Raw genomic sequence first — 27,736 nt, 5'->3', positions numbered from 1 at the left:
TTGCCAGTATGTGTAGCAGACTAGTCCAATCTGTCCCACATCCCATTTGGCTCTCATACATGTCGATGGGTATTGAAGCTTAGTTCCATCTAACCAGCTCAACTATCCAGCCCTCACGGATGTTGAGTGCCTCTGTCTAGCCACCCCAGCTGCTGTCCTAGTTTTCGTGCCTTCCAGTGGGAGTGGTAACCCCAGAGGGAGGAGCCCACTGTTTTCCTCTCAGGTCTCTCTCACTCCCGGATTATGGAGTCTCCAGGTGGTTCTGTGGTTTGACTTGACAGAATTAGCCCTAGTGCTAGCTTCTGCCAGCTGATGCTGCGGCTAAGCCCAAACAACCCTCACCCACTCTAATTTATGCTTGCTCCAGTAGAAATAATCAGCTCAGCCTGGCTTTTGCCTGAGCTAGTCCACATGAGGTGCACAGGTGTTGTAGCCCTGTTTAGTTTGGTCTGTCTCCATCCCAGCCCACGCTCTCCCGTGGGAGTAGCTGACCGGCAAGGGGACCCCCCCCATATTTCCCCTGCTGGCTCTGCCCCCTCCACTTCTTGGTTCTCACACATGCTGGTTGGGTGCCGTGGTCATGTCCGGTACAGGCAACCTCACCTTGGCATTCCTTACTGTGCACTGGTTTTTGTTGCGACCGAACGTGACCCGACCCACACTCTGTTCTGGTGTTCGGATTTACCAGTGGATGACGTGAATTTATTTAGCCTGGTCTTCCCCCGACCCATGCCAAATGTATGCCAGTGGGAAACTTTCCATGGCCTATTCTGAGCTGTTTGCTATCATGCTTCTTGCGCTTACCTGCTGGGACTATGTCCTGCCAGAGGAGTTGTCCAGGCTCCTCCATCAAAACCCCTCCCAATGCCGGATTTTGCGCATACCAGTGGGTCCATGAGCCAGCCCTACTCGGTTCACCTTCTGTCCTAGCAGGAACAGGGGCTTTTCCTGACTGGCCTTCAACCCACTCTGATTCTTGCTGTTGGATGTTTCAGCCCAGCCGTGGCTCGTCAATACTCACATACAGCTCACATATGTCTCAGTAGGGGTTGCGACCTAGCCTAGTCTGTTCCGCATCTACCCTGGTCCTCCAGGACACCAGACGGTGTTGGGGTCTGGCCAGACCTGGTGCATCCAGTCCCAGTCCACATTAGTGCCAAGGGAGACTACAACCGTTTCCTGATTAGAACACAGCCCCTGTTCCAGCACATGTGCCCCTTGGTGGGAACCTCAGCCCAGCTAGGGTTGTCCCCTTAGCTCCCCAGCCTGGCCCGTTCCCAGTCGTAGATCAGGCACATGCCAGTGGTTGCTCTGACTCAGCTTAGTTCATCCCCTCACCTGTCCTGTCCTCTTCCTTAGACACTATGAATTAGCTCCCTGACTCTCGCCGACCAGTAGGTGCAAAAGCCTAGCTCGGCATGACCTGTACTCCATGCTGGTTTCTAGTTTCGCTTGTAGGCTAAGGTTTGCTCAGTCCTGCCCAGTACATCCTGTTGCATTACCAATTCAAACATTAGCCAACTGTTGGAGCTACTTTGCCCAGTTTGTCCAACCCCTAGGTCTGGACCACATGGTTGCCAGTGTGAGCTATGACTCGCCATGGGAGTTTGCCAAGTGCCTCCACTTGATCCACTCCCAGACCCAGTTCTCATACATGCCAGTGGGTTTTAGGCCAGTGCCTGGCATAGTCTGGCCTTCCATTTGGCCATGTATGAGCTGGTGAACGTTGCAGCCCGGCCCACCCCACACCCTATTCAGGATGCACATTCGGGTGCTGGTGTCTTGACCAGTCCAGACTGTTGCGGGTTCCTTTACCTCTGATTGATGGCAGGCTCCTTGGTCACACCTAGCTTAGTCCATCACCACCCAAACTCTTGAGCTAACCAGTGGGGCTAGAATTTCCACAGGGTGTGGCTCACACATCGCCCACAGACTCTACCCCCAGTTATGGTTCTCGAGTGCTAGTTAATGTCATGCCCCTGCCTAATGTGACCCGTCTGCTGATCCATCATCATGTCAGGTAATAGGATGTGATTCAGCTAGGCAAGCCCCAGGCCCTAGCTTTTGCGTGGGCTGGTGTTCAGTGCTCAGCATTGTAAAGTTCTTCATAGGAGAAGTTACTGCCGTTGGGAATCTTTAGGATTGACCCATATCCCAGAAGCACAGTGGAATCAACCTGGAGCTACCTAAGCAGTGATTCAAAGAACCAAAACCTCAGAGTTGCCTGGCTGGGCCGCCAGAAGGTGGAGCCTGGCTCCAAAGAGTGCACTGGCCGCCCAGGGACAGTCCACCACGTGCATGTGGTGGCTGGAGTCGGGATCTGACCAAATACCCCATCCTGAGGCCCACCAGCAGCTGGTAGGCTGCTGGAAGTTTAAACCTCCAGGCCCAAGGTCGCGCCCCTCCCCAATCCCATTCATCGCCCAGTGAAGGTGGTGGGTGGGTCCCGGACCTGCCCAGTCATGGAGACTTCCTCCCTGGGTGTACTCGCCTGAAGGGAGCAGCCCCCGAGGCCACGCAGGCCCGGGGACAGCTCACCATGTGCACGTGGTGGCTGGAGTCGGGATCCGAGCAAGACTCCCTGTCCTGAGGCCCCTGTTTTATTTATTTGAAAGGTGGAGTTACAAGAAGAGAGGGAAAAATCTTCTATCCACTCATTCACTCCAAAAAATGGCCACGAATGCTCACGCTGGGCCAGGCATAAGCCAGGAGGCATTGTGTCTCCTGTATGGGTCCAAGAACTTGAGCCCTCTTCTGATGCTCTTTGGCATGGTAGTGAGGAGCTGGGTGAGAAGTGGAGCAGCCGAAACTTGAAGCGACATGCATATGAGTTGACAAGTGTTGCAGGTGATGGCTTCACACATTGTGGTGCAAAACTGGCTCCAAGTGACTACTTTGAATAAGTATTCATTTTATCTGAAAGACAGACTGATAGATGCCCTGCTTCTGCTGGTTAGTTCTCAGATTCTTGCCTGAGTTGGTGCTGGGCCCAGGCGAAGCCAGGAGCCTGGCATTCAACTCAGACTTTCCAGGTGATGGCAGGGACCCTCCTGCTGGAGCCATGCTCTGCTGCCTCCTGGGGTATATGTTAGTGGAAAGCTGGATTCAAAGTAGATGAGCTGGGACTTGAACCAAGCCCTCTGGTGTGTGAGGCAGGTCTCCCAAGCGGCCATCAGAACCTCTGTGTCAAATACCTTCCACGATTATTTCTATTTTGTAATGTCTTATGAGTAGTAAGTCTGGTAGCAAGTAAAAGCAGGCACCCTGCCAGGGTCTCATCCTCCCTCCTCCTGCCACACTACCCGCAGTGGCAGCCTTACATAGCATTTTACTAAAGGGCTATAAATTGTGAAGAGGTGACTAGACTTAGGGGAAGGGAGTTTTGGCTTCAGGATTGTCTAGTGGAGAACTTCCCTCCACTAGGAAGTACATGGGAGAGAGTGCATTGGGAAAACGGTGGGAGACGACTTGCTGAGGAGGCCTGGGTCAGCACTCACGTAGTAGGACTCCCCATCTGCTGATGTCTGCCGCTTCCTCCCTGCAGGTGGGCTCTGACACAGAGGATTTTATTTCTTGTTTTTTTCTTTTTTGTTAAATAAAGGGAGGACTGAGAATATTTCCTGAGTCTGTTGACCCTCAGTTGCCTTCAGCTTAAAATAATCCTTACCAAAGCGGCTCTTTGAGAGTGATGTGTTCTGATCCTCTTCCTGGAGAACTGTGAGGTTAAGCACCTACAGCCGGAGAATTAATTGATGGCAGAATTGGCACTGATTGGTTTAAGTGTGCTTTCCTGCAAATTGCTGATTAGGCAACTGGAAAGTATGGGCTCCTGCTGGTGGTGGGAATTCAGGTCTCAGAGCTGTGTTTGCGCACAGGCTCTTTAACAGACCGCTCAGGCTGGCTGGTGGCATTCTCTTTTCTTTTTGCAGTGCATCTATGATCTAAGAATGTACCCGTTCAGAGAGGCTGCTGGAGCTGCAGCCTGTGATTAGGCGGCTTGGGGCTGGACTAGACCTTGGGTGTCCAGTCCTCAGCTGTCTGACCTCCTTGACTCTTGAGGCTCACAGCGTCTGATGTAACATGTCCTTGGCAGCCACATTGTGCTTGTTGCAGATTTTCCAATTGTGCATGCATTTACTTCTAATACCTTCTGAGTAACGTAGACTTGCCCTCTTTCACAGGCATCTAGTTTTGCAGGTGATTTGAGCTATGCCATTGCTGGGTTAATATTTTTGGAATATAAAGCAAGTGCACAGTGGTCTGCAGAACTCCTGGTCATCAATTACCGAGGGGAGCTTACAAGTTACCTTGTAAGGTAAGAAGGCAAGTTGTGTTTGAAATTCACTATTTTATCTTGTTTAGTGTCAGGTTTTTTTATTCTTTTTTCCTTTTACCATATTATGAAAAATTGCAAATGTTATAAGAAAGCTGGAAGAATTGAGTTGACTACTCATAACCTTCCCCTTGGATTCCTACAGTTGGGTTTTACTAACTTGCTGTATCATATTTCTATGCTATCTATCCTGCTAAACCCCAAATCTTATTTATTTATTCTTATTTTCTTTTTCTTTTTTTATTATTACTATTATCATTTTATGATACAATTCCATAGGCCCTGTGATTTTTCTTATCCACTCCCCAAATCCTCTTTCCCCCCAACAACTGAGTTCTCCTATATCATTACTGTAGTATAGTTCTTCATAGACAGTCATATGTCCATCATTGTGGGCATGGACAGTGGCAGAGAGTCCAGCATCCTATTGTCAAGACGCTAATAGTTTCATTAGGGGTCCATTTTAGTCTGGAATTAGAGATGCATACTGCATTGTATCCTCACATCTGGATATGATAGTCTCCATTAAACAGTTACTATACATCCCATTAATTGAAAAGCCACAATACAAAATCAACAGGAAGAAAAATAGAAATTTACAATGCCCGGCACGATGGCGCAGTGGTTAAGGTCCTCGCCTTGCACGCCCGGGATCCCATATGGGCGCCGGTTCTGATCCCGGCAGCCCCGCTTCCCATCCAGCTCCCTGCCTGTGGCCTGGGAAAGCAGTCAAGGACGGCCCAAAGCTATGGGACCCTGTACCCGTGTGGTAGACCCGGAAGAGGCTCCTGGCTTTGGATCGGCATAGTATCGGCCGTTGTGCTCACTTGGGGAGTGAATCATCGGAGGGAAGATCTTCCTCTCTGTCTCTCCTCTCTGTATATCCGCCTTTCCAATGAAGATAAATCTTAAAAGAATAGAAATTTACAATGCCACGAAGTTAAATAACATGCTACTGGATTTGATAGTTTCCATTACAAAGTTACTGTACATCCCCTTACATACCTTGGAGCAAATTAAAAACTGACATATCAGATGAATCAAAAATGTTGTTTTTAATGTCTTTCAAGCTAAACTGTTGATATCAGTATTTAAATATATTTTTAAAAAGATTTTTAGATTTTTATTGGAAAGGCAGATATACAGAGAGGGAGAGAGACAGAGGGGAAGGTCTTCTGTCCGTTGATTTACTCCCCAAGCAGCTGCATTAGCTGTAGCTAAGCTGATCTGGAGCCAGGAGCCAGGAGCTTCTTCCGTGTCTACCACGTGGGTGCAGGGTTCAAAGGCTTTGGGCTGTCCTTGACTGCTTTCCCAGGCCACAAACAGGGAGCTGGATGGGAAGTGGGGCTGCCGGAGTTAGAACTGGTGCCCATAAGGGATCCCGGTGTGTTCAAGGCGAGGATTTTTACTACTGGGCCACTGCACCAGGCCCCAGTACTCAAATATTTTATCATGCGTATCATTACTGAAATATTTGTTCATGGTTTTGAGCTGGTGAGTTATCGCAGATACCTTTGTCCGGTTCAGCCCCCTCTGCCCCTTTGCCCACAGATCTCTTCCCACCTGTGCTGCTGGAGCAACTGTTGTTCGTGTTTCCTTTTTCCTAAATTAAAGATCGGTTTTGTTCATACAGTTCACGTTAGTGGAACTGGATAGTATGTACCCTTAATTTGTCTTTCTTCACTTCGAGGAACGTTTTGAGACTCATCCATATTTTTAGATAAGTCAGTAGTTGGCTGCTTTTTATTTCTGGCCAGTGTTTTAATGTATGCGTATCTCTTGGTTTATTGTTTATTCTTATATTTGTGGACTGATCCCCAAGTGTCCAGTTTGGGCTTTTCCTTGAAGAAGTCTGGAACAATAATGGTTTCTTTCCTCTTGGATCAGTCCTTTCAGGTGCGGTTGCCTGGTGATAGAGTAGATACAGATTGTTTGTATAAGAAGTTATCAGAGTTTTTGAACCAAAGTGATTGTATTGATTCTATACCTGCTTAATATATCAGATGTGCAGGTTAACATCATAGGTATGATTTGGTGGTGTTTGTTTTTTAAATTACAGAAATTTTGTTCAGTATTTAGTGGCATTTATTGTGGTTTAATAGTAATTGATTTTTATTAAACTCTTAAATTTAGTGTTGGAACAAATCAGAGCTACCAAGAGAGTCACAGCTTCAGCTTCAGCAGCCGTTACCCGCGTGGTGTCAGCACGGCCGTCTACCACCCTGCGCACAGGTGAGTGGCACCCATCCTCTCAGAGGGACTTCACGGGCGAGGTGTCTCGTCCTGGATTTGGAGAAGACAGTGTCAATTTTGATTCTCCTTTTGGCTTCTTCCTTTTCTCCTCTTGTGAATAATTAATTGTTCTTTGCTCTGTGTGATATTGTAGTCCTTTTCTGACAGTTCCTGGCTCTGTGTCTGGGTGACTGAGCTTCTGGAAGCTGGATGGGATACTGGTGCTATTCACCAAGGGACCTCGGCTTCTCTCTCAACCCTTTTCAATCCCACTTTTGTCATTTATAAAATGGATATCATGGCTAACTTAGCATTATTGAGAAGATGAATACACAACTATGTATATGCCAAGTGCCTCCCCAGGAAGGCCCCTCCATCTTGGCCTTGTATGAGCTGGTGAACAATGTGGCCTGACCCACACCCTATTTTAGGATGCATACGCAGGTGCTGCAGCCTGGATCTGCCCAGACTGCTATTGGTCCCTGTACTTGTGAATAATGGCGGGTTCCATGGTCACACCTAGCTCAGCCCTTCACCACACCAACTCTTGAGCTAACCAGCGGGACTTGTATTTCCACAGGGTTGGGCCCACACATCCTCCACAGAATCTACCCAAGGACCTGGCTCTCACATGCTGGTTGGTGTCATGGCCCTGCCTGATGTGACCAGTGCCCTGTTCTTTCTGTCAGGTTGTAGCCCTGCTAGACAGGCCCCAAGTCCTAGGTTTCTTATGGACTGGCTTGTGGTCAGCGTTGTTCAGTGGTGACAAACCCTACACAGGACTCGTATGTAGGCTGGTGTATCAATCTAATCCTTACAGATCATCCCGTTTCTCCCCTCTAAACCACCAGGTCTCAGTTCCCTCACTTACATGTAAGTAAAGTTACCTTTTGGGAGTCCCTCGTCCTCACCAACACGCACAGTGGTCTCATTCATGGACATTCCTAGGCAGCAATTCCACACCCCCAAGATCCCAGAGCTCACTGCCAAGTGGTCAGCAGGTAGAGCCTGGAGCCAGTAGGTGCATTGGCTACCCAAAAACCCAGGACTTGCTCACTGCATTGCAGCAATGGCTGTGGCAAGGGCTCCAAGCATCGAGTCCGATCTGGCTTGGGTATCCAGGGCAGTCATCAGGCTGCTGGAAGTTCCCTCCTCCCAGGCCCTGGGGTCGAATGCATTCAATTTTTGATTTCCACAGAAATTATTTTTTTAGCTCTATTACCTAATTTTTCTTTAATATTTATTCAGTTTATGTATGTTAGTGGATGTATAATGGAAGTGAAGTGGAGACTGACAGTTTCAGATGAGGAGACATAATGCAGCAATAAAAAAGTGAGAAATAAAATAAAACGTGCTTATCCTAGGTTCTGCATGTACACAGCCTCATTGGTACCGTTCTAGTGTTCTGTAACTTTGGTTTCTTGAAGTCTTTCTCAGAACTTTCTGATCTGCTCTAGTTTATATTCATATATGCTACATGACTGTTGCCTTAGAATTTCAACGCACTTGCTCCCTCAGGGATGCTTGTTTGTTTCGCTTATGTTGGACGACTTGGTGCATGGATTTTTTTTTTCTTCTTTTCCTCTTGATTCACTAATGTAGTACGGCATAGACCCATGAGAAAGATCCCATGGGAAGTAAAGATTTTTGAAACCTTGCATTTCTGAAAATGTCTTTATCTTCTTTATTTTATGGTTTGACTGGGTTGAATTGTAAAAAAGAAATAATTTTCTCCTAGAATTTTGAGAGTACTGTGTTGTATTTCACTGTTGTTCCTGCAAATTCTAGTACTGTTAACACTGTTTCTCTCTGTGCTGTCTTCCCCCTCCACTGTTCTGGCTTTGAGCAGATTAGAAAGCGGAGGAGGTTTACGTGTACGCACTTGGGGGCTTCTTACTTTGGCCTCATGTTTGAGAAGATCCTTTCATTTGTTTCCTGTCATCTGCTCTCCTTGTTCTCTGTGAATGTTTGTTACCTGGCTGTTGGATTTTTCTGAATTTCTTTAATCCTCATTCTGCCACGTTTTCCTTCTTCATTTTGTTGGAAGTAATGTTTTAGTTTTTTTTTGTGTGTGTGTAAATTTATATGGCTAAATGAAAAAGTGTGAAGCACTTTTTGAGATTTTGTAAATGTAATGAATTACTGCCTCATATATATTTAAAATGTATCTGTATTCGAGTTAATTTTGACAAAAACATTCTTTACGAATTTTTTGTCTTTTTCTTAAACTAATCGTCATGGTTTTGGGTTCGATTCTTACATTTTTCCATGTGCAAAGTTCTGTCTCGTTCTGTTCAAAGTCTCTTTTCAAGTGATTATTAAGGAATAGCAGTGTAAGTTTCCCCTTGGGCTGCTCACGTCTTGTATTGGATTGCTGGTTTGAGTCCCAGCTACTCGGCCTCTGATCCAGCATTCAGCTCATGCGTCCGGGTGTGCAGTAGGTAATCACGTCAGTGCTGGGTGCTGCCAGTCATGTGGGAGACACAGATGGAATTCCGGACTCCTTGCTTCACCCTGAGTCAGCGTGCTTACTGTGGGCATTGAGAGCGTGAACTGGCTCATGGAAGATCTCTGTCTCTCTTGCCATGCCATGGTTTCTTATTATACCAAAATAAACATTCAAAAGTCTGTGCAAAAAGGGAGACGGCATTAATAGTATTTGAGCCACAACTTGCTTTGAAACTTAAACATGCAAAATCCAGCGCGTAGTAGGTATTTAGGAGTTAGTAGACATCTGCCTCCTCCTAGGTTACATGTTAGCAGGAGGCTGGATGGGAACTGGAGTAGCTGGACTCAAATCAGTCACTGTTGTGAAGTGCAGAGGTTGGGACCAGCGGCTTAAGGATGGGGCCTTGCCCTAGCCTCTTCATTTGTCATTCTCCAGGGTTTCACTTTTTGGTCCAGGGTTCAAGCATACTGTATTGAAAAGAAAGTTTAGGAAAATGAAGTATGTTCTCAAACCACGGAGAGTTCTTTTGACTTTGGGTTCTTGTGCATCCCTGGGTGGGAGTCGTCTTGCAGGTGGACGAGTGCAGTGATGTCTCAAAGAAAACATGTCAGTGTGTAAAAGGCCCTGTTGTGCGTGATGGGCATGTTGTTACGTTTCGTATTTTTCCTTATGTGGTTTTTTTCTAAATGGAAGAAACTGAAATATTCATCATGTTTTTATTTATTTTCAGTTTCTCCAGTAATGTGAGCATGTGATATTTATTATCTACAAGAATTTTATAAATGTTAAGTAAATCAGCCTGACTGGAATTGGGATAATTTGGTAATATATAAACTCAGGGTTTTATGAAATTTATCATTCTGCCTGATGCTGCAAGTGTAGTTTAAAAAGCATTTAAGTGGTAAATTGGGTAGTATGAAATAAAAATTAATTGAAATTCTCCCAGATAATCTCTCTGGATATGCTGATTTTGCCTATTTTCTTTTTGCACATGTCCTGTCTCCCAGCCTAATGAATGCATTATGTCCACTTTAATTGTATTTGCCTTAAATACTCGGCTTGTTCTTCCTCCCCAGCCCATCTCCTCCTCAACACCCCCTGTCCTTTCTGTTACTGTTTTTGTTCCTTTATTGAGTTGGTTTTAAATAATAATACTAGTCATGCTGAGTTCTTCGAGGGGGTGATAACTTCGTCCAACGTGGTGGATATTGTGCTGGGATGATGAGATTCAGATGTAGTTTTTTTTTCACCTTCCAAGAATTTGCATTGTGTTTTGTGAGTTACATTTACAAATAATGTGGATTGAATCCAAATAGAAGGATTCGTGCTGTATAGATTTTTGAGTGGAACTTAGTTCAACAATACGTAGCTCTTTTTAGGAAAGATTTTGTTCTTAAATTTGTTGCAGATTTCTATAAGAAAATCTGACATGTTTTATATTCCCCACAGCTCCTTGGTAATTACACTGGGATGGTATTTGGAGTTCATTACCTCTCTGCTTTCATTCCTGTGCTGGCAGAGGCAGTAGGCAGAGGAGATGCCTGCTTCCTTGGGAACAGCTGTCCTTTTGAGAGATCGCCCATGCTCCAAACCTTTGATGATGCTGACACAAGTTGTAAGCATACAATTCAGTGATTTTTATAAACATATAGAGCTATGTAACCAGTACTACAATCAGTTTTATTTATTACCCACAAGGTCCCTCATGTCTGAATTTCATGGATGTAAATCATATTTCAGTGATCTATAATGAATGAATGAGTTGGAAAGAAAAAAAACCGGGCTGTTGAAACCGGCTTTCGCTTGAACACTTTTATCTTTGTTAGGAAAGCTGTCTAGGTGTATATTAAGAAAGACACTTAGGTTTCGTGCATCTACCAGGAAGTATCACGACTGATTAATAATGTAGAGCATCATTGTGCGAAGGAAGAGGCCGAGCACTTGAATGATTTAAGGCACATTTTTCTTTTAACTTGTTGTGTTTAGGCTAATGCAGATTCTGGCGACGGAACTAGGGTCAACGTTTACAGGATAATGAACTAGGGTGTCCATTTGCCTTATAGTAGGTGATAGTTAAGAGTGAGCTATTAGGAATGGTTAGGTAACTTCATTCTGCCAAGCACTCACTGCCAGGGGCCTCCCAGATCTGGGAGAAGTCAGGAGATGGAGTGGGACATGGGGGCCCTGAAAGTAGCAGTGTGCTAAGGTGCTAAAGCACCATGCTGTACTAATAGTAATATGGTCACCTCTTTTGGGATTTTATTTTCACCTAAACAGAACCTTAGGCATTGTAAGTGCAGGAGTCCTTTCAGGTGCTTGGAATGAAGGTGTTCTAAACTAGCAGCCAGTTCTTAGGTGGGGTAGGGGGAGACATTTTTGTTTTGTGAATGAGCTCTCAGGTGACATGACAGTAACTTGCACAAAAAGGAAGGACATGTTTGTGAGAGGAGGATGGGAAGGGATGTAATTGACTATGTCTAGGTATCACCCCCTCTCCTTAGGACATCATCCTTATCTAGGGACATGTAAAATGTCCCTGAAAATGTGTACATTTTATATTAGAGAGGATAACATGGCCAGTGTACTATTTTAAAGATTTACTCAAGAACATGGGCAAATAATTCTCTCCGGTGAGATGTAAATTTCATCTAGGTACGAGTTGCTTTTGGAAGCTGATGAGCGGACTTCCACAGACATTACATTGCTGTGAAGTTGCGTTTCTGATTCTTTTAAGGTCTGGTGTATTTGATGAGGCTCAGGACATTAATGTATATAAAGATTCGCTCTATGGAGAGCTGGAGAAGTAGCTGGGTAAAAGTTGCTTAGGAAGTTTTTTTCATAAATCCTTCCTAGATAAGTTGAATAATTTTATAAAAGATTACTTTAGAAAAAGTAAAAGTATGTTAGCCATGATCAGAGATGATGGCCTTCCATTGTAGTGAGAGTGCATTTGGCCTTAGAACATGTAGGGGCTGTTGGCATTGCAAATATGGGTGGTGCAGACATGAATATGTTTAATGGATTTGATCTTGTTTTCCTGCAGCATGGAAAAATTTCTTCTTCCTGTGAGTACAGGTTGTATTTTCTGCAGAGGAGTAAGGAGAACTTCTCCGTGTAACACTTAAATCGTCTGGCTGGACGTGAATGTCCTGTCCTCAGATGTGTACAGAGTGCTTGAGCTTGACAGGCTGACCTCGCGGCTCCCCAGCACTTGAGCTTGACAGGCTGACCTCGGCTCCCCAGCACTTGCTCCTGGGAGGCAAGGGTGCAGAAGGACAAGGTTCCATTGTCTGATGCACTTTCGTTCTCCCTGTAGGCTGGCTGGCTGATCTGGAACGTGACTGTGGGCACACTGTCAGAGGCATTTTAGTTGGTCCTGAGCAGTCCTCAGCCAGTTACTTGCTAAGAAGGCAATTTTATTGGCTTTTCAATTTTGTGACGGACACTAGAACACAATGACTAGTTTCGTTTAGTTGTGGAGACTTTTTGGAAGCCTAATTAGTGTGATCCTCCTTAACCCAGTAAGTAATTTGGAGATCAGCTTTGATTCAGTCTGTGGCTCTTAGATTTGCAGACTCCTCAGCAGCAGAGGCCAGCTTTGACTGTGCTACAGTCACATTTGAAAGGGGTGTGTGTGTGTATTTTAAGATACACTTATAATTGAGATAGAGCCAAGGTGGAACAGCTGTATGAGTGGAAGGGCTTTAACAGGTTTTTTTCTGTGTTTTAGGTGATACTATAATCTTACTAGCTAATAGGACTGTAAACTGGCAAGGTAGGGAAAACTTGGTTTGCTTATATTACATTTCTTACACTGCTAGCACAGTACCTTGTAAATTTCAGATACTCCCTAAATTGATATTGAATTGACTTCAATTGAAGTGTAGTGGTGGAGATTAGCTATAATTTGATTTAATGGGGGAAATTATTGCCTTTACTGATTGCCCGATAGTTACTCATGCTGAATCTTGATCTTCACAGTTCTTTGCTATTGTGTGCATGGAGAAATTGCAACTCCCTCACTAGGCATGAGGCACTTTCCTGCATCTCCTAGATGGGATGACTGTTAACTTGTAATTCCTTTGCCCATTAAGGGTTTCTCTGTATCAGGGCTTGGCAAACTGTGGCCTGGGGCCAAATATAGACTGTTACTTTTTCTGTCTTGTCTTGTTTTGAAGATTGATTTATTTTTATGGGAAAGGCTGATTAGATTTAAGAAGAAAAAGACAAAAGGTGTTTTATCTGCTGGTTCACTCCCCAAATGTCTGCAATGGCGGGAGCTGAGCAGATCTGAAGCCAAGAACCAGAAGCTTCTTCCTGGTCTCCCACATGGGTGCAGGGTCCCAAGGTTTTGGGGCCATCCTTGACTGCTTTCCCAGGCCACAAGCAGGGAGCTCAATGGGAAGTACAGCGACCGGGACAGGAACCGGTACCCATATGGGATCCTGGTACTTGAAAGGTGAGGGTATAGCCACTGAGTCATTGTGCTGAGCCCTAGACTGTTTCTTTCCTTTTTTTAAAAAATGTAAATTAAGCATATTTTTTGTGCTTTACAACTGTGCACATACTTTTTTCATTTGCATAAATTATTTTATTCATAAGATGAACCAATTTCACATATTGCACAATGCAGACTTAGTAGTATAGTGATTTCTGCACCCAGCCCTCCCTTCTGCCCTTTTCCAGCACCCACTTTCCTTCTTTCTTCATTCTTTTTTTTTTAAAAAAAATTATATTTTTATTTAGAGGTTTATAATATTCAAGTGAGATTTTACACAGCTTCGTGCATTTTAGGATAATCAAAATCGACTTATAACTCTTATAATTGTAATAAGCCATATATTAACAATTGTAGAGTAGAACAATCTTAGGAGGGGTGCACAGAGAAATCTCCAGTAACTGAACTAATGAGGACTAACTGAACCTTGTATCACTCCCAGTGAGGTCTAGGAAAAGCCAAGCTGACTTTTTCCTGTCTTAAATTAGCCTTGATTGTTTCCAATAATAACTTTTGTATTTTTAAGTGGTTGAGAAGAAATTAGAAAGCAGACTATTTCATGAGAAGCAAAAATTAAATGAAATTCCAATCTCAGATTATCTATTTTATATATTTATGTATATAACATATTTATATTATCACAACACATTTGTTTAAATATCTGTAGCTTGGCTCATGCTGTGACATGTGTGGTTGTAAGAGGTCTTAAGTCTCACAAGCATAGAATATTAGGAATCTGGCCCCTATAGATAGGGTATGTGTGTTGACTCTGGTTTGTTTCTTCTTTTTTTAAAAAAAGATTATTTTACCTGGACAGGCAGATATACTGAGACAAGAAGATGCAGATCTTCCATCTGCTGATTCACTCCCCAAGTGGCTGTACCATCTAGAGCTGAGCCAGTATGAAGCCAGGAGCCAGGAGCTTCCTTTGGGTCCCCCACATGAGTGCAGGATCCCAAGGCTTTGGGCCGTCCTTGACTGCCCTCCCAGGCCACAAGCAGGGAGCTGGGAGGGAAGTAGAGTAGCAGGGATATGAACTGGCACCTGTATGGGATCCTGGGTGGATGCAAGGTGAGAGTTTAGTCACTGAGCCATCATGCCGGGCCCATGACCTCTGTTTTGTGCCACCTAACAGCGGATCTGAGTGTGGGTTCAGTTCTGCTTGGGTGTTGTAAAATAGGAAGTACTAAACTTTAGATTTTGATTCTAAATTTTGATTTGTGATAATTAACTTATAGCTATACACCTCTCAGGTTTAAATACATTGAATGCTCAACTGTCAAAGTGCCAAATAATTTTTGTTACTAATCCAAACAGCCGAAGAACAGTTTTCATGCTTTCTTTGCATAATTAATCATTCGATAGATTCAGCTCTCTCTGGTCGTTCCTAAATACAGCTTTACGAAGTAGTCTGGAGCTTTATAATTTAACTTATAGTAAATTTTGTCTTTGAAGTTTATAATACCTTCAAGCATACATTGTAGTTTATACAACGATGCAAAAATGTTGAATTTACATTCTGTAACATATCCAGCTGTGGTTCTCAAAATGTCCCAGGGTTAGCAGCATCATACTCACTGTGAAAATGCTGAGCATACATGGGTCAGTGCATCGTTTATCCAGGAAAGCCCCTGCCTGTGCTGCTGGCTTCCCATTTTGGCTGCACGTGGGCTGCTCTGCTTCCAGTCCACCTCCCTGCTAACGTGTTTGGGAAAGCAGCAGAGAATGGTCCACACACGTGGGCTCCCTTACTACTTGGGAGTCACGGAGGAGCTGCTCCTGGCTCCTGGCTCCTGGCTCCTGGCTGTGGACTGGCTCAGCTCCAGCTGTTGCAGCTGTGAATGGGTGACCTCTCTGTCTCTTGCTCTTTTTTGTAGCTCTGCCATTAAAGTATGTAAATAAATATTTCAAAAGTTTTTAATTTCTGTTCTTGAAAAGCTGAAAGAGATCCGCTGGCCCATTCACCAAATGGCCACAATGGCCAGAGCTGAGTTGATGCAAAGCCAGGAGCTTCTTTCAGCTCTCTCACATGGGTGCAGGGCCCCGAGGATTGAGTGATCCTCTGATGCTTCTCCAGGCCGTAAACAGGGAACTAAATTAGAAGTGGAGCAGCTGGGACTTGAAGCAGCACTGCTGTGGGTTTCTGGTGCCATAGTTGAAAACTTAGTCTGTTATGCCATGGTGCTGGTCCAAGTGCATCTTTCAGAAAAATAGTTGAAAGTACAAATTACCCTTTAATTTTAATAAATGTTTATTTTAAAAAATTTATTTGAGAGGCATAGCATATGAAAGAAGAAGAGGAGTTAGAGAAATCTTGTATCCTGGGTGCAGTGCATAGATGGCTTAGTAACCATGTCCAGGTGAAAGCCAGGGGTCAGGTACTCTGTCCGGGTCTGCCACGTGGATGGGGGTGGCCGCACTGTGGCCAGCTCCTGTTGCTTTTCTTTTCTTTTCTTTCTTTTTTTTTTTTTTTAAAGATTGATTTTATTTTTATTGGAAAGGCGGATATACAGAAAGGAGAGACAGAGAGGAAGATCTTCCGTCCGATGATTCACTCCCCAGACGGCCGCAACGGCTGGAGCAGAGCCAATCTGAAGCCAGGAGCTTCTTCTGGGTCTCCCACGCGGGTGCAGGGTCCCAAAGCTTTGGGCCGTCCTAAACTGCTTTCCTGGGCTACAAGCAGGGAGCTGGATGGGAAGCAGGGCTTCCGGGATTAGAACCGGCGCCCATATGGGATCCCAGGCGTGCAAGGCGAGGACCCTAACCAGTATGCCATCACGGCGGGCCCTCCTGTTGCTTTTCAAGGCGTGTTAGTGGGAAGGCAGTAGCTGGGACCCCAGTGCTTGGTAGAGGCGTGGAAGCACAGCTCCCTCCGTGGCAGAGCTGGCTGTGGAGTGCGGATGCTGCCTTCCCCCTGGCTTGCAGCCAGCCCGCTTAGACAAACCTCCCTGGCGATCCTGGTGTGTCCTTCGTAGTTGGACAACCTGTGACATGGAGGGTCACAATTCAATTTTCTTTTTGTACATTCTGCATCTAATAAAGATAAGCAGAGATAAAGACACCAAATGAGCCAGTTTGCAGTTACTATTATTTTAGCAATGGTTATTTAGGAAATGCTAATGAATTGAAAAGGGATTTTTTAATTTCCCTGAGAGAGGAATGGGCTGTGAGACTACAGAAAACAGTTTTTGAGTCCTTATAGCAAGCTGTGTTTTTAAAAAATATTTGGGACATGGAGCTTTCCTTCTTTTATTAAGAACTTACTTTTTTCTTGCTGATTGTATGCTAGTGGTTGGGCAGAGCACGCTGAGGGGCTTCTCTTGTCTCACTCTGTCCTTGGCCTAGAGGGGATTTCAGCCACTAGGTGGCAGATTCTTCTAATAATTATCAGGTTGGAGAGCCCTCTTTTTCTTTTTTTTTGTTAAGATTTATTTTTATTGGAAAGTCAGATATACAGAGAGAAAGATCTTCCGTCTGATCACTCCCCAAGTGACCGCAGTGGCCACAGGTACGCGATCCGAAGTCAGGAGTCCAGAGTCTCCTCCAGGTCTCCCACGTGGGTGCAGGGTCCCAAGGCTTTGGGCCATCCTTGGCTGCTTTCCCAGCTCACAAGCAGGGAGCTGGATGGGAAGTTGGGCAGCCGGGACTAGAAACGGTCCCAATAAGGGATGCTGGCGTGTGCAAGGCGAGGACTTTAGCCACTAGGCTACCACCCTGGGCTCTGGAGAACACTCTTAGTAAACCATTTCTTGTTCTTGAAATCAGTGTCTGGTGTGTCTTTGGGTGTGATGCTTAGGGCTTTGAGTTCTGGTCTCAGGTTTCTTCTCCCATAGAGCCGAGACTGCGGTGCTGTTTCTGGTCCTGTTCTTCTCTGGCCTCTCCCTCCCGCTCATTTCATTCGTTCCTCCGTGTGCTGCTCTTTAGCTGCATCAGTCACAGTTTATTTTCATTGTCTGATACTTGTGTTCCTCCCTTGAGTTTTAAACTATTAGAATATCAGAACTGGAAAGAGTTCATCCATCATTTGGTTCAATTCCTTCATTTCTCAGGCAGTCTGGAGAGGTGAGGCCAAGGACATGGGCTGTACTTCCTCACACACAGTGCTCAGACAGATGCTCTTGAGTGAAACGACCCTAAATGGTGTCAGGGCGTGGAGATGAATTAGATAGTCCATGCTCACCCGTGGCTCCAAGTTAACTATCCGAGTGGAGATTTAAATAACCGCAGTAGTGTAGGAGGCAGTGCGTGGAAGATACCTAGGAACAAGCTGAAGTGTTTGTGCTGTTAGGGACCCGTGTGACCGTTTGTCCTGCTCATTACTGACTCCTTTCCTCACGGTTCTTGGAGCCGACATTACAGACACCTCTGTGTACTCTGGTGCAGTGTGTGCTTGTGGTTTGGGTACTCTTTCCCTAACCCCTTTGTCTGCCAGGGAAGTTGAAGGGTAAACCTCGCTCGGGTGCAGCTGTGCAAAGCCTCCCCTGACCTCTCCCTGCGGGTGGTTAAGGTGTCTGTTCTGCTGTGATGGTCTCTAACACAGAGGGTGCAGGAGGGGTCTGTGGCGACTACCTCCAAGGGTCGTGGACCCTGCTCACACTGGTTCCTGCATCTGGGTGTGTACTGAAGGCTGTTTGAGGCAGGGAAGGCCTGGACTTTGGAACAGAGACCCCTGGCAGTGCCTGTCTGTGATACTGCACATTCAGTAATGGCTTCTGGAAATTCACTAAACATTGATGCAAAGAATAATTAGCAGTGATCAGGTGTGATATTTCGTTAATTGGTTAGGATGTTCCTCACTGTTTAAGATATCGTTTGTGCTTCATAAATATTGGTATAAAGAGACGTTTCAAGATTACATATTTTTTTGGCAATGATTTTTTTTCTTTGTCTTGGTAAAGTTTATTTTGAACCCCTCCTGTTTGTAATTTGCTAAGATTTTTAAGCTGTGCTCTTACTCCTGCTTCCTAGATTGATGATATTTTCATTATTTTTCATAAAGTTTGAGCTTAAAAAATTTTAGGAACGATAATAATTTTTTGCCTCTTGATTTTGTTAAGTAAAGTTTTGCTAAATTCCCTAAATGAGTTCTGGTGCAGAGAATTTAATTGCTACTATAGAGATTGTTTTGGTTTATATAAAAGCAATATCTGTTTCAAAGTGTGATCCTGAAATCAAGCATCCAGGCATATGTTTTGTGTAACGAGAAAATGTGAAGTGCACTTCGTGCACCTCGTTTAAAGTCGGTGCTGCAGACGAGCGCACGAAGGGCACGAGTGGAGCTTCTAAAGGAACCCCTCACAGTTCGTTCCTAATCCACAGAACACAGTTCTGAACTGTCACGGAGCAAGGTATGCCAATTTTCTTTCCAGTACTTGGCTAGTTTTTGTGAGTTGATAAAAAAAATGTTAAAGCCAACTGACTGATTTTTTTTTTCTCCCTGACTTCAATAACTGGTGAAATTTATGTTCATAATTTGTGATAGCGTAAATTGATGTTCCTCTTTAGAGGCTGAGAGAGAGAGAAGGAAAAGTAGTAAGAATAACGAACACACAAGTGCATATGACCGTGATCAGCAAGTGTCGGGTTGGGCTTTTTCACCTAAGAAGGTTGTCTGTATGTGTGCCTATAAAAGATGCATACATAAAGCATTACAGTGCAAACAAGATTGCTTATTTCCGTTCCTTGATTTAATTTTCTCCTGTCTGGAGGCATTCTAACTTTGTAGGTGACTTCTATAAATATGTATACATGTACTTTTTTTTGCCTTATGCTTTTTTCTGTGAATAACTTATGGTGTATTACTTATCTGTCGCTAGTAAGCATTGAAGTATTTAAAATTTTCAGCATTATGATCAATGCTGCAGAAAATATTTTTATTGGAAGATGGATATAGTTGTGTAAGTTTTTCTAACTTAACGCAGTTTGTGGGATTGTTTGTTTTGTGCCTTTATTTGATATGATTATATTGCATCAGGCTGATTGCTTCATGTTGTGCCCTTACCAGTAGTTTATAAGAGTCACTGTGTGTCTAAATAGACTCTAGGATGGTTGCTGTAGAGCTCTGTTGTTTTAATCTGTATTACTGGTTTCTCCTTTTTTTGTCCTTTTTTTTTTTAAGATTTATTTTTATTGGAAAGGCAGATTTACAGAAGTAGAGACTAGAAAAAGGTCTTCTGTCCAATGATTCACTCCCCAGGTGGCCGCCATGACCAGAGCTGAGCCGATTCATAGCCAGGAGCCAGGAGTTTCTTCGGGGTCTGTCATATAGGTGCAGGGTGCCAAAGCTTTGGGTAATCCTCTACGGCTTTCCCAGTCCACAAGCCAGGAGGTGGAAGGCAAATGGAGTGAGTATCCAGGACTCAAATTGGTACACGTATGGGATCCTGGCATGTACAAGACGAGGATTGAGCCTCTGAGCTCTGAGCTCTGAGCCATTGAGCCTTCATGCTGGGCCCTGTGTCTTGCCTTTGCTTATTCTTTTGTCCATTTAAATTTTGGGCTGGTGGGAGAGCTTTCTAAATTATATCCAATAATACTGTGTTTTGTGTAGGAATATTTTTTTTTTTCAGTTTATGATTGGTTGTTTCCCGTGTTACACAAAGAAGTTACAAATTTTTAAAATAGTCAAATTTGAAGAAGAATGTCTTAATCACTCCAGGATAGGAAGATATTTGGAAAACCAAGGTGCCTGTGCCCCAAGTTATTGAGGGAAAGTTTGATCAGGCTGAATTGAATTGGTTCTCTTTAGAACTCTACTCTCCCAAGTGGATCTTCACTTTCTGTAGGTTTGTTAAATTTGTTTACAGTTCAGTGAAAAATTCTTTCTGGGCCTTTATTTGAAAATCGATTCAGTTTATAGATTAATATGAAGACAATTTGCATGCTTACCGTGTGGAGAGTTTATCAAAGAGCGTGGCGTTTCTCTTCATTTGTATCGCCCGCTTTTCTTACAAGCATCTTGAACATTGTCCAGCATGCTCTGCTTCAATTCTTGGCTTAGCTTTTTTCTTTTGTAATCCGTGTGGGACATTGCTTCCTCTTCCTTTTGCCTCAGGCTTCTGTCCTCTTGCCATCTGCCTTCATCCTGATTTCCTTTCCCTTCGCTTTGAGACCTGGCTATGGTGAGCACAGACACTGGGAGATGTGTCTGAGGGAGTTGGAGCTTTGTGCTCACACAGTTGCTCACTGCGTGTTTATAGACTATTTTGTGCTGTGGAGACATCTCGCTTCTCTTTCCTATGAACTACCTTTATTTCAGTTGCATGGTTTTACAACAGAAGTTAATTCCTCTTTACTCTTACTCATTTTTTGCCTTCAAAATTTACTCCAAGGTAATCATGGAAATGTTTATTTACTAGGCCAGATGCGACCGTTGGCCTGCTTTGCTCATTGTCCTTCCTTCCTAGAATGATTTTTTTGTCTCTTTTAAATTTTAAAGGTTTATTTACTTGAAAGGGAGAGTGACAGAGAGAAGAAAGACACCCAAACACATACAGAGAAAGAGCTCTTGACTGGTTTTCCATTCACTGGCTTATTCCCCAAGTGGCCGGATGGCTGGGGCAAACCAAAGCCAGGAACCTAGAGCTACATCCGGTCTCCGACGTGGACCACAGTTGGGACTCAGAACTGGTGCTTCTATGTGGGATTCTGGTATTGTAGGTGGTGGCTTAAGCTACTGCAGAACGATGCGGCTGCTAATTTTATTATCGTACTTGTGGGTTAGTCCTAGTCGACATGATGAGTCCTGCACAGGACAAGAATGTAATGAGTTAGCATCTTGATAGGGATGGAGTCCCTTGTGCAGGTGTCAGATTGGCTTGTTATTAGCACAGTCAAGCTCAGCTGTCATCTTTTTTTGCTGCTTTTCAGCTGTTCTGCCCCGTTTGCTATTAGAGAGCAAGAGTTTGAGTTCCCTGTTTCTCTTTACACTCAGTGATGTGCTTATTGCTTGGCCCTCAGTGGCTGCCAGCTACCTGCTTTGTGAAGGCATTGGGGGGGGGGTCTTCTCGGTTTCCCCCTCCTCACACACAGGAGTAACTAGGCGTGCTTAGTTGGGTAAACATGTGCATACTCACGTGACTGGAACATGTTCCAAGCTGCCATGCCATCTGTGGAAACTGCACACGAGTAGTTTCACAATCTGCTGTCTTTCCCACGTTCTCTTTAGTCTGGCACGGAAGGAGGAAAGGTTGGAAGCAGATACTGAATCTCTTTGATTCCCAATAGAGCTTATCACACTGTAGCTAATTTGATTTATGCATGACTGTTTTTATCAGAATTCACAGAGAGAAATGTATTCTGGTATCAAGACCAAGAAATTTGGATTCTCTGCTCTGTAATTCTTTTTTCCTTGAAGAGTTATTATATATATGTATATATTTTAAAATTTTTAAATTTATTTTTCACTGGAAAGTCAGATATATGAGAAGAAGAGAGACAGCGAAGATTCTATCCGCTGGTTCACTCCCCAAGTGGCTGCAGCAGCTTGAGCTGAGCTGATCCTAAGCAAGGAGCTTCTTCAGGGTCTCCCACATGCATGTAGGGTCCCAAGGCTTTGGGCCATCCTTGACTGCTTCCCAGGCCACAAGCAGGGAGCTTGATGGGAAGTGCAGCTGCTAGGACACGAATTGGTGCCCATATGGGATCCTGGCACATGCAAGGTGAGGATTTTAGCCTCTAGGCTGCTGCACCAGGCCAAGCTCTGCAACTGTTAAAAGTGTTCAAGCAACTTCAGGATTCATATGCATGTTGATATGCATATAATCATTATATGGGAATAACCGGTTGAAAATGTGTTACTATACACTCATGTGTCACTTGACAGTAGGGATACATTGTTTGAAATATGCTAACAATGCATTTCTATGTGTGCACATCATAGGGTATGCTTGCACAAAGTCAGGCAGCTAAGACATCCTTAGGCACCATAGCTGTACGGCATTACCTTTGTACATGAGGACTGTTGACCCAAATGTATTTGATATGTTGTCAACATGGATTTATATGTTAATATTGATGAGGAGGAAGTTACTTGTTGTCTGAGAACTTTTGGCTTCTTGAGAATTTGCTGAATTCTTTGTTATCTTTATTGTAATTGTGGGCTGCTTTTAAAGATGTATGCGTCATGTGATTTCCTGTAGAAGAAGCACTGTGATAAATTGTGAATTCTAGGTAACCTGGATTGCTAGTTTTGTTTCTGTTTATTCAGAGGGCTTTTTCCCGACAAATCAACTTTTAGGAAAGCAATTCTTGATAAGAAAATTGAAGCATATTAAAAAAATAAATAGAATGGGTCTCCCTTGGCCCTGCCCATCAGCTTTAGCAATCGACCGTAGCTAAGCCTGCTGCGTCGTATCTGCAGCCTCTCCTGGGTTGCTTGAAGGAATCCCACACAGCACTGTTTTCATCTTTACCCTTTTCAGTGTTCTTTCTACAGAGTAAGGGCATCCTAGAGCAGTTAGGAACATGATCCTATTCCACGTCCTTCATTCTCTCCCCTGGTGCATGTGTGCCTGGCTGTTTGTTCACGTGTGTGTGTTCTGAGGAAATCAGGTCATTCATGTTGTACTTTCACACCGTGCAGATTATTGATTGTTTCTTTTGTAGTTAGTTTAAAATATTTTTCTTTTCTTTCTTTCTTTTTTTTTTTTGGCCTGTATTTTCTCCAAAATTGGAGGCAGATTTGGAGGAATAATAGGATTTTTATCTGTACCAGATATACCCTTTTTTGGGAAATATTTTAGTGTAATGGGATCATTTGAGCATGCATTGAGAATGCTCTGGGCAAGTAATCTGTTAGTAATGTGACTGGCCCTTCTGAACAGGGTTAATTACGTGTTGGCGCTGAGACTGCCTTTGGTTGACACCGCACAAGCGGGTTGCTTCGGGCTGTCTTCTCAAACATGTGTTGCTTCTGATTTGCTGTTTTGGAACCTTGGTAGAGCCATACGTGAAAGCAGTCAGAAAAAGACTGAGTGAAGGCTCAAGCTGTGTTTCTGTGATTAACTGTATTTAAGTGACTCTGGATTTTGAGCTTTTTAGAAGTATTTTATATACTTTTGAAGTCTCATGATTTCAGAGTATGTAGTTGGAGTGATTTTTTGACAAGTGTTGCTAGCTTAGTCTAGAAACCCGTGTTAGGCAAATTGTGGAATGAGGAGAGGGTTGTTGGTGGAATTAGTATGATCATCTGACTTTTGGGTTGAGAAAGAAATGAGGTGCAAGTTTTCTGTGGCTGCTTTAAGAAGCAGCCTTCAACAGGGCGCTGCTCTTCCTGTGGCTCATCGGGGAGATTCTGTTTTCCTGAGTTTCTCAGTTTCTGGGGGCTGCCTGTACACACCATGGCTCACGGTGTCCCCAGTCCCCACCCCAATCTGCACTGAGTCTTACTCTCCTGTTCATTACACTGGAACCTTGGGTCACCCAAGCTCCTCCCTCTGTGGTAAGGCCAGTTGATTGCTAACCTTAGTGCCAAATGTACCTTTGGGTCTATGAAAAGTACTGCATTCACAGGTTCAAGTTGGTCAGTGTGACCTTCTGTTGGGGTTTCTGTTATAGAAAACAGAAGACAAATAATACAGTTCTTGAGTACCTATGGGCATGGGTCTCTTCTGGTCTTGATTGGGCAATATTGAGTGCTCATGCTGTTACATACTGGAGTACTGATGTTTATAATTTTAAAACTATTTGATATAATCATGTAAATGAGTCAGTCTTTTGAAATGTCAGCTCTAAAGAACTTTATGAAGAATTATTTCACCTAAATTATATGCAGAGATGAAAACTTTTCACATTTCCAATTTTCTGTGAGTATGGCTGTGTGATGAAATGCCTCGTCGTTCTGACAAAGAAAGTGCCTGCTGGTGACAGGCATTTTGTGTGTTTTGATGGGTGTACGTTACGTGGTGGGTAGTGGTCGGATGTGTAGGGAGAGCACTCTGGCCGTGGCTGTGCACAGGAAGCCTTGTGGATGGCTGTCCGTCTCCCTGTGTGGCAGTGGGCGATTTCCAAATCCTGCGGAGATCTGCTTGTGCTTTCATGTAGGTGTTATGTGTGTGGCTTCTGTGCTGTTGTTTCTATTACCTCCTGTCGCTAGGAGCATCGGACGGTTCACTCATCATTTTCATGGTCAGAGCTTTGCAATGTGCATAGTCATGTCTTAACTTTTAGTATGTTAGGCTGTTTACCCTGTTGGCAACCAGCCTGACTGCTAATGCAGTGTAACAAACAGAAAAGCAGGCTGTTCCTGGTGTGCAGCTGACGTTCTAGAATGCCTTCTTCTGGAAGGTCTTTCCTGTCCAGGTGTTCTATGCTGTCACCACTTTCTGCCCAGTAACCGAGCCCCTCTTGTCTCAGATACATTGTTGGCATTGTACCCATGTGTCTGTGTGAGGCTGCACATTGATCATTAATGCTTGTTGGTGTGGACATGGTCAGTTTCTAATGACCAATCTAAAAAATCACTTTTTGCTGAATTTTAAGTTCCTATCTGAGTTTGAAATGTCTGAGTGTTTAAAACTTACTTCTGAGTCAGTGAAGATGGCATTCTGTTTGAAAAGACATTTGGTTTTCTTTTAAAAATGTTGATCTTTTAAGTTGAATAATGTTTCTATTTTCATTTTCTTTGTGAAAGTGTTTCTGCTGCTTTTATTTTGCTGTTCCTTTGTCCATCTTTGCATTTCTTTTTCTTTTTTAGACTTTTATTGGTTGGTGGATGTGAAGTTCCTGGAGTCAGAATTTCGAAAGCGGCTAGCTGTGGCCTTTCTGCCTGGAGAGTTCTGTCAGGATCTCCTTATTATAAGCAGATTATTAATGGTGGCGATGAGGTGACCACAGTAAGTATAACCCGAGAATTTCACTTCACTTTTTAAAAAGACTAATTTATTTGACAAACAGAGCGAATGAATGAATGAATGAATGAATCTTGCATCCATTGTTTTAGTCCTTAAACAACTGTACCTGCAACAGCCATGTCTGGGCCAAGGTGAAGCCAGGAGCTCCATCTGGGTCTTCCCAGTGCATGGCGGGGAACTAAATGCGTTAGCTGGGAGCCAGATCAGAAACAGCAGTAGGGACTTAGAGCAGAGCTCCTACAGGAATCTGCCTTTGCAGGCTCTGCGAGCTGGGCTTTAATGTGCTGTGCCACAGTTAGCAGCCCCAGAATTTCACTTTTCAAGTGTCTGAGATCAACTCTTCATAAGATAGAGAGGAGGAGATAGTTTTATTGGAATTGAATAAATGTATCTTTTGCTATTTCTGTTGCCTGCTGTTGTTGGGGACAACAGATAATTCATTGATAATTTTATTACATCTTAATAAATCAGATTTTTTTCTTGCAAACTTGACTTTTTTTCTGAACATGTGATTATGACATCTGTTAAACAAGTTCCTGTCAGAGGTTCTCAGCAAAATTTAACGTTACAAGGCCTGGCTGGGCTCTGCTGTTTGTCGTTTTAGTTTGTATAGAGAGTACACAGGAATGTCTTAACTTTTAATGTGTATTATTTAACAGCTTGCCCTGTTGGAAACTAGTTCTAACTGCTGGCAGAGTAAACAAGCAGAAATACAGTTTAACAAACAGAAATTGCTAGTGCAATTTTAGTATTTCTTTCAGACATCAAATTTAACTAAAGCATATATTTTTTTATTTGGTCACATTGTTAGTTGCTTGTTTAGGCATTAATATTTAATCGATGCTGTTTTTGTTTATGACAACTGAGTGTTTTTGATGTATCAGCTTATTTATTGCTAAGTAACTTGTTCACTGATTAGCCCGGGTGCACCTGTGGAAGGGGGCGAAATGGTGGGAAGCTGTCATGATTTGACTGACAGGGTCACTTCTTCCCACTTGTGCTGTGCCACGTTTATATGGACTGTTCATGACTCATCCAGGCACTTGATGAGAACTCTTACTGAGTTTGTGTTTCTCAGCACACGTTCTTTAGGCTGTCTGTGTCAGTATAGGCTAGACTATGTTTTAAATAGATAGCCACATAAGCATGCACATTGAAAGTCTTAATATTTTTGTTGCTTAACCTATAAAAATTTATTCCTTCCTTTTGGCAAAGCCCACTGTTCATCTCATGCCTCTCTAAACTAATTATTGCAAGTGCTAGTTTGGAAATTGGAAAGCTCTTGAGGCTTCATGATCTTCCTGTATGGCTTTGGAGGAAAAAATGACCATAAGTAGAACTGTCTGCTGTTGTAGACCAGAAGAATCCAGAAACATCGCTCTGCTCAGCTCACTTGTTGTGACTAATTGCGTGGTCCCTCTTAGCTTCCCAGGGCTTCGGGTTGTTTTCTGATTTCCCATAAAGGTGAGAAAAACTACATATTGGTGAATACTAATTTTCTTTCCCGTATTGGCCACCTTGTAATATGATCTATTTTTTTTAAAGACTTATTTATTTTTGGGCCCAGTGGCGTGGCCTAGCTGCTAAAGTCCTCGCCTTGAACGCGCCCGGGATCCCATATGGGCGCCAGTTCTAATCCCGGCAGCTGCGCTTCCCATCCATCTCCCTGCTTGTGGTCTGGGAAAGCAGTCAAGGACAGCCCAAAGCTTTGGGACCCTGTACCCAGAAGAAGTTCCTGGATCCTGGCTTCAGACTGGCATAGCATCGACCATTGCACTAACTTGGGGAGTGAATCATTGGATGGAAGATCTTCCTCTCTGTCTCTCTTCCTCTCTGTATATCTGACTTTCCAATAAAATAAAATCTTTTAAAAAAGATTTATTTATTTTTTATTGCAAAGTTAGATATATACAAAGAGGAGAGACAGAGAGAAATATCTTCCGTCCAGTGATTCAATCCCCAAGTGATTGCATCAGCTGATGCTGTGACAATCCGGATCCAGGAGCCAGGAACCTCCTCCAGGTCTCCCATGCAGGTGCCGGGTCCCAAGGCTTTGGGCCATCCTCGTCTGCTTTCCCAGGCCACAAGCAGGGAGCTGGATGGGAAGTGCAGCCACCAGGATTAGAACTGGCGCCCATATGGGATATTGGTATATGCAAGGCAAGGACTTCAGCCTCTAGGCCACGGGACCAGGCCCAATATTATCTATCTATCTTATTTATATAGACTATATGAGAGAAAGCACTTAATCAGAATTATTCATCTTTCAGACCTTTGCTTCTTAGTACCCAGTAACACATGTGAGAGGTGGGTGTGGGAGCAGGCAGGGCCAGGCTGTTGGTCCCAAGTGAGAGATGGGTCTTGGGGTGAGC

The 27,736-nt window shown here is 43.8% G+C and overlaps 1 protein-coding gene across 2 annotated transcripts in view; it reads left to right on the top strand.

The window, feature by feature from the left end:
* The window catches only part of NBAS (NBAS subunit of NRZ tethering complex), a 300,840-nt gene that overhangs the window by 25,535 nt on the left and 247,569 nt on the right, over window positions 1–27,736 (top strand). For both annotated transcript variants that reach the window (XM_040992846.1, XM_040992845.1), the window contains exons 8-10: window positions 4,182–4,315; window positions 6,467–6,565; window positions 25,208–25,346. In XM_040992846.1, coding sequence (XP_040848780.1) covers window positions 4,182–4,315; window positions 6,467–6,565; window positions 25,208–25,346 — 372 coding nt within the window. The remainder of the gene's footprint in view (window positions 1–4,181; window positions 4,316–6,466; window positions 6,566–25,207; window positions 25,347–27,736) is intronic.

Source organism: Ochotona curzoniae, unplaced genomic scaffold (assembly GCF_017591425.1).
Source record: "Ochotona curzoniae isolate NIBS_2020 unplaced genomic scaffold, NIBS_Ocur_1.0 contig_883, whole genome shotgun sequence".
Classification (NCBI taxonomy): Eukaryota; Metazoa; Chordata; class Mammalia; order Lagomorpha; family Ochotonidae; genus Ochotona; species Ochotona curzoniae.
The sequence above is the reverse complement of the archived record's forward strand: the minus strand, read 5'-3'. Positions and strand labels throughout refer to the sequence as shown.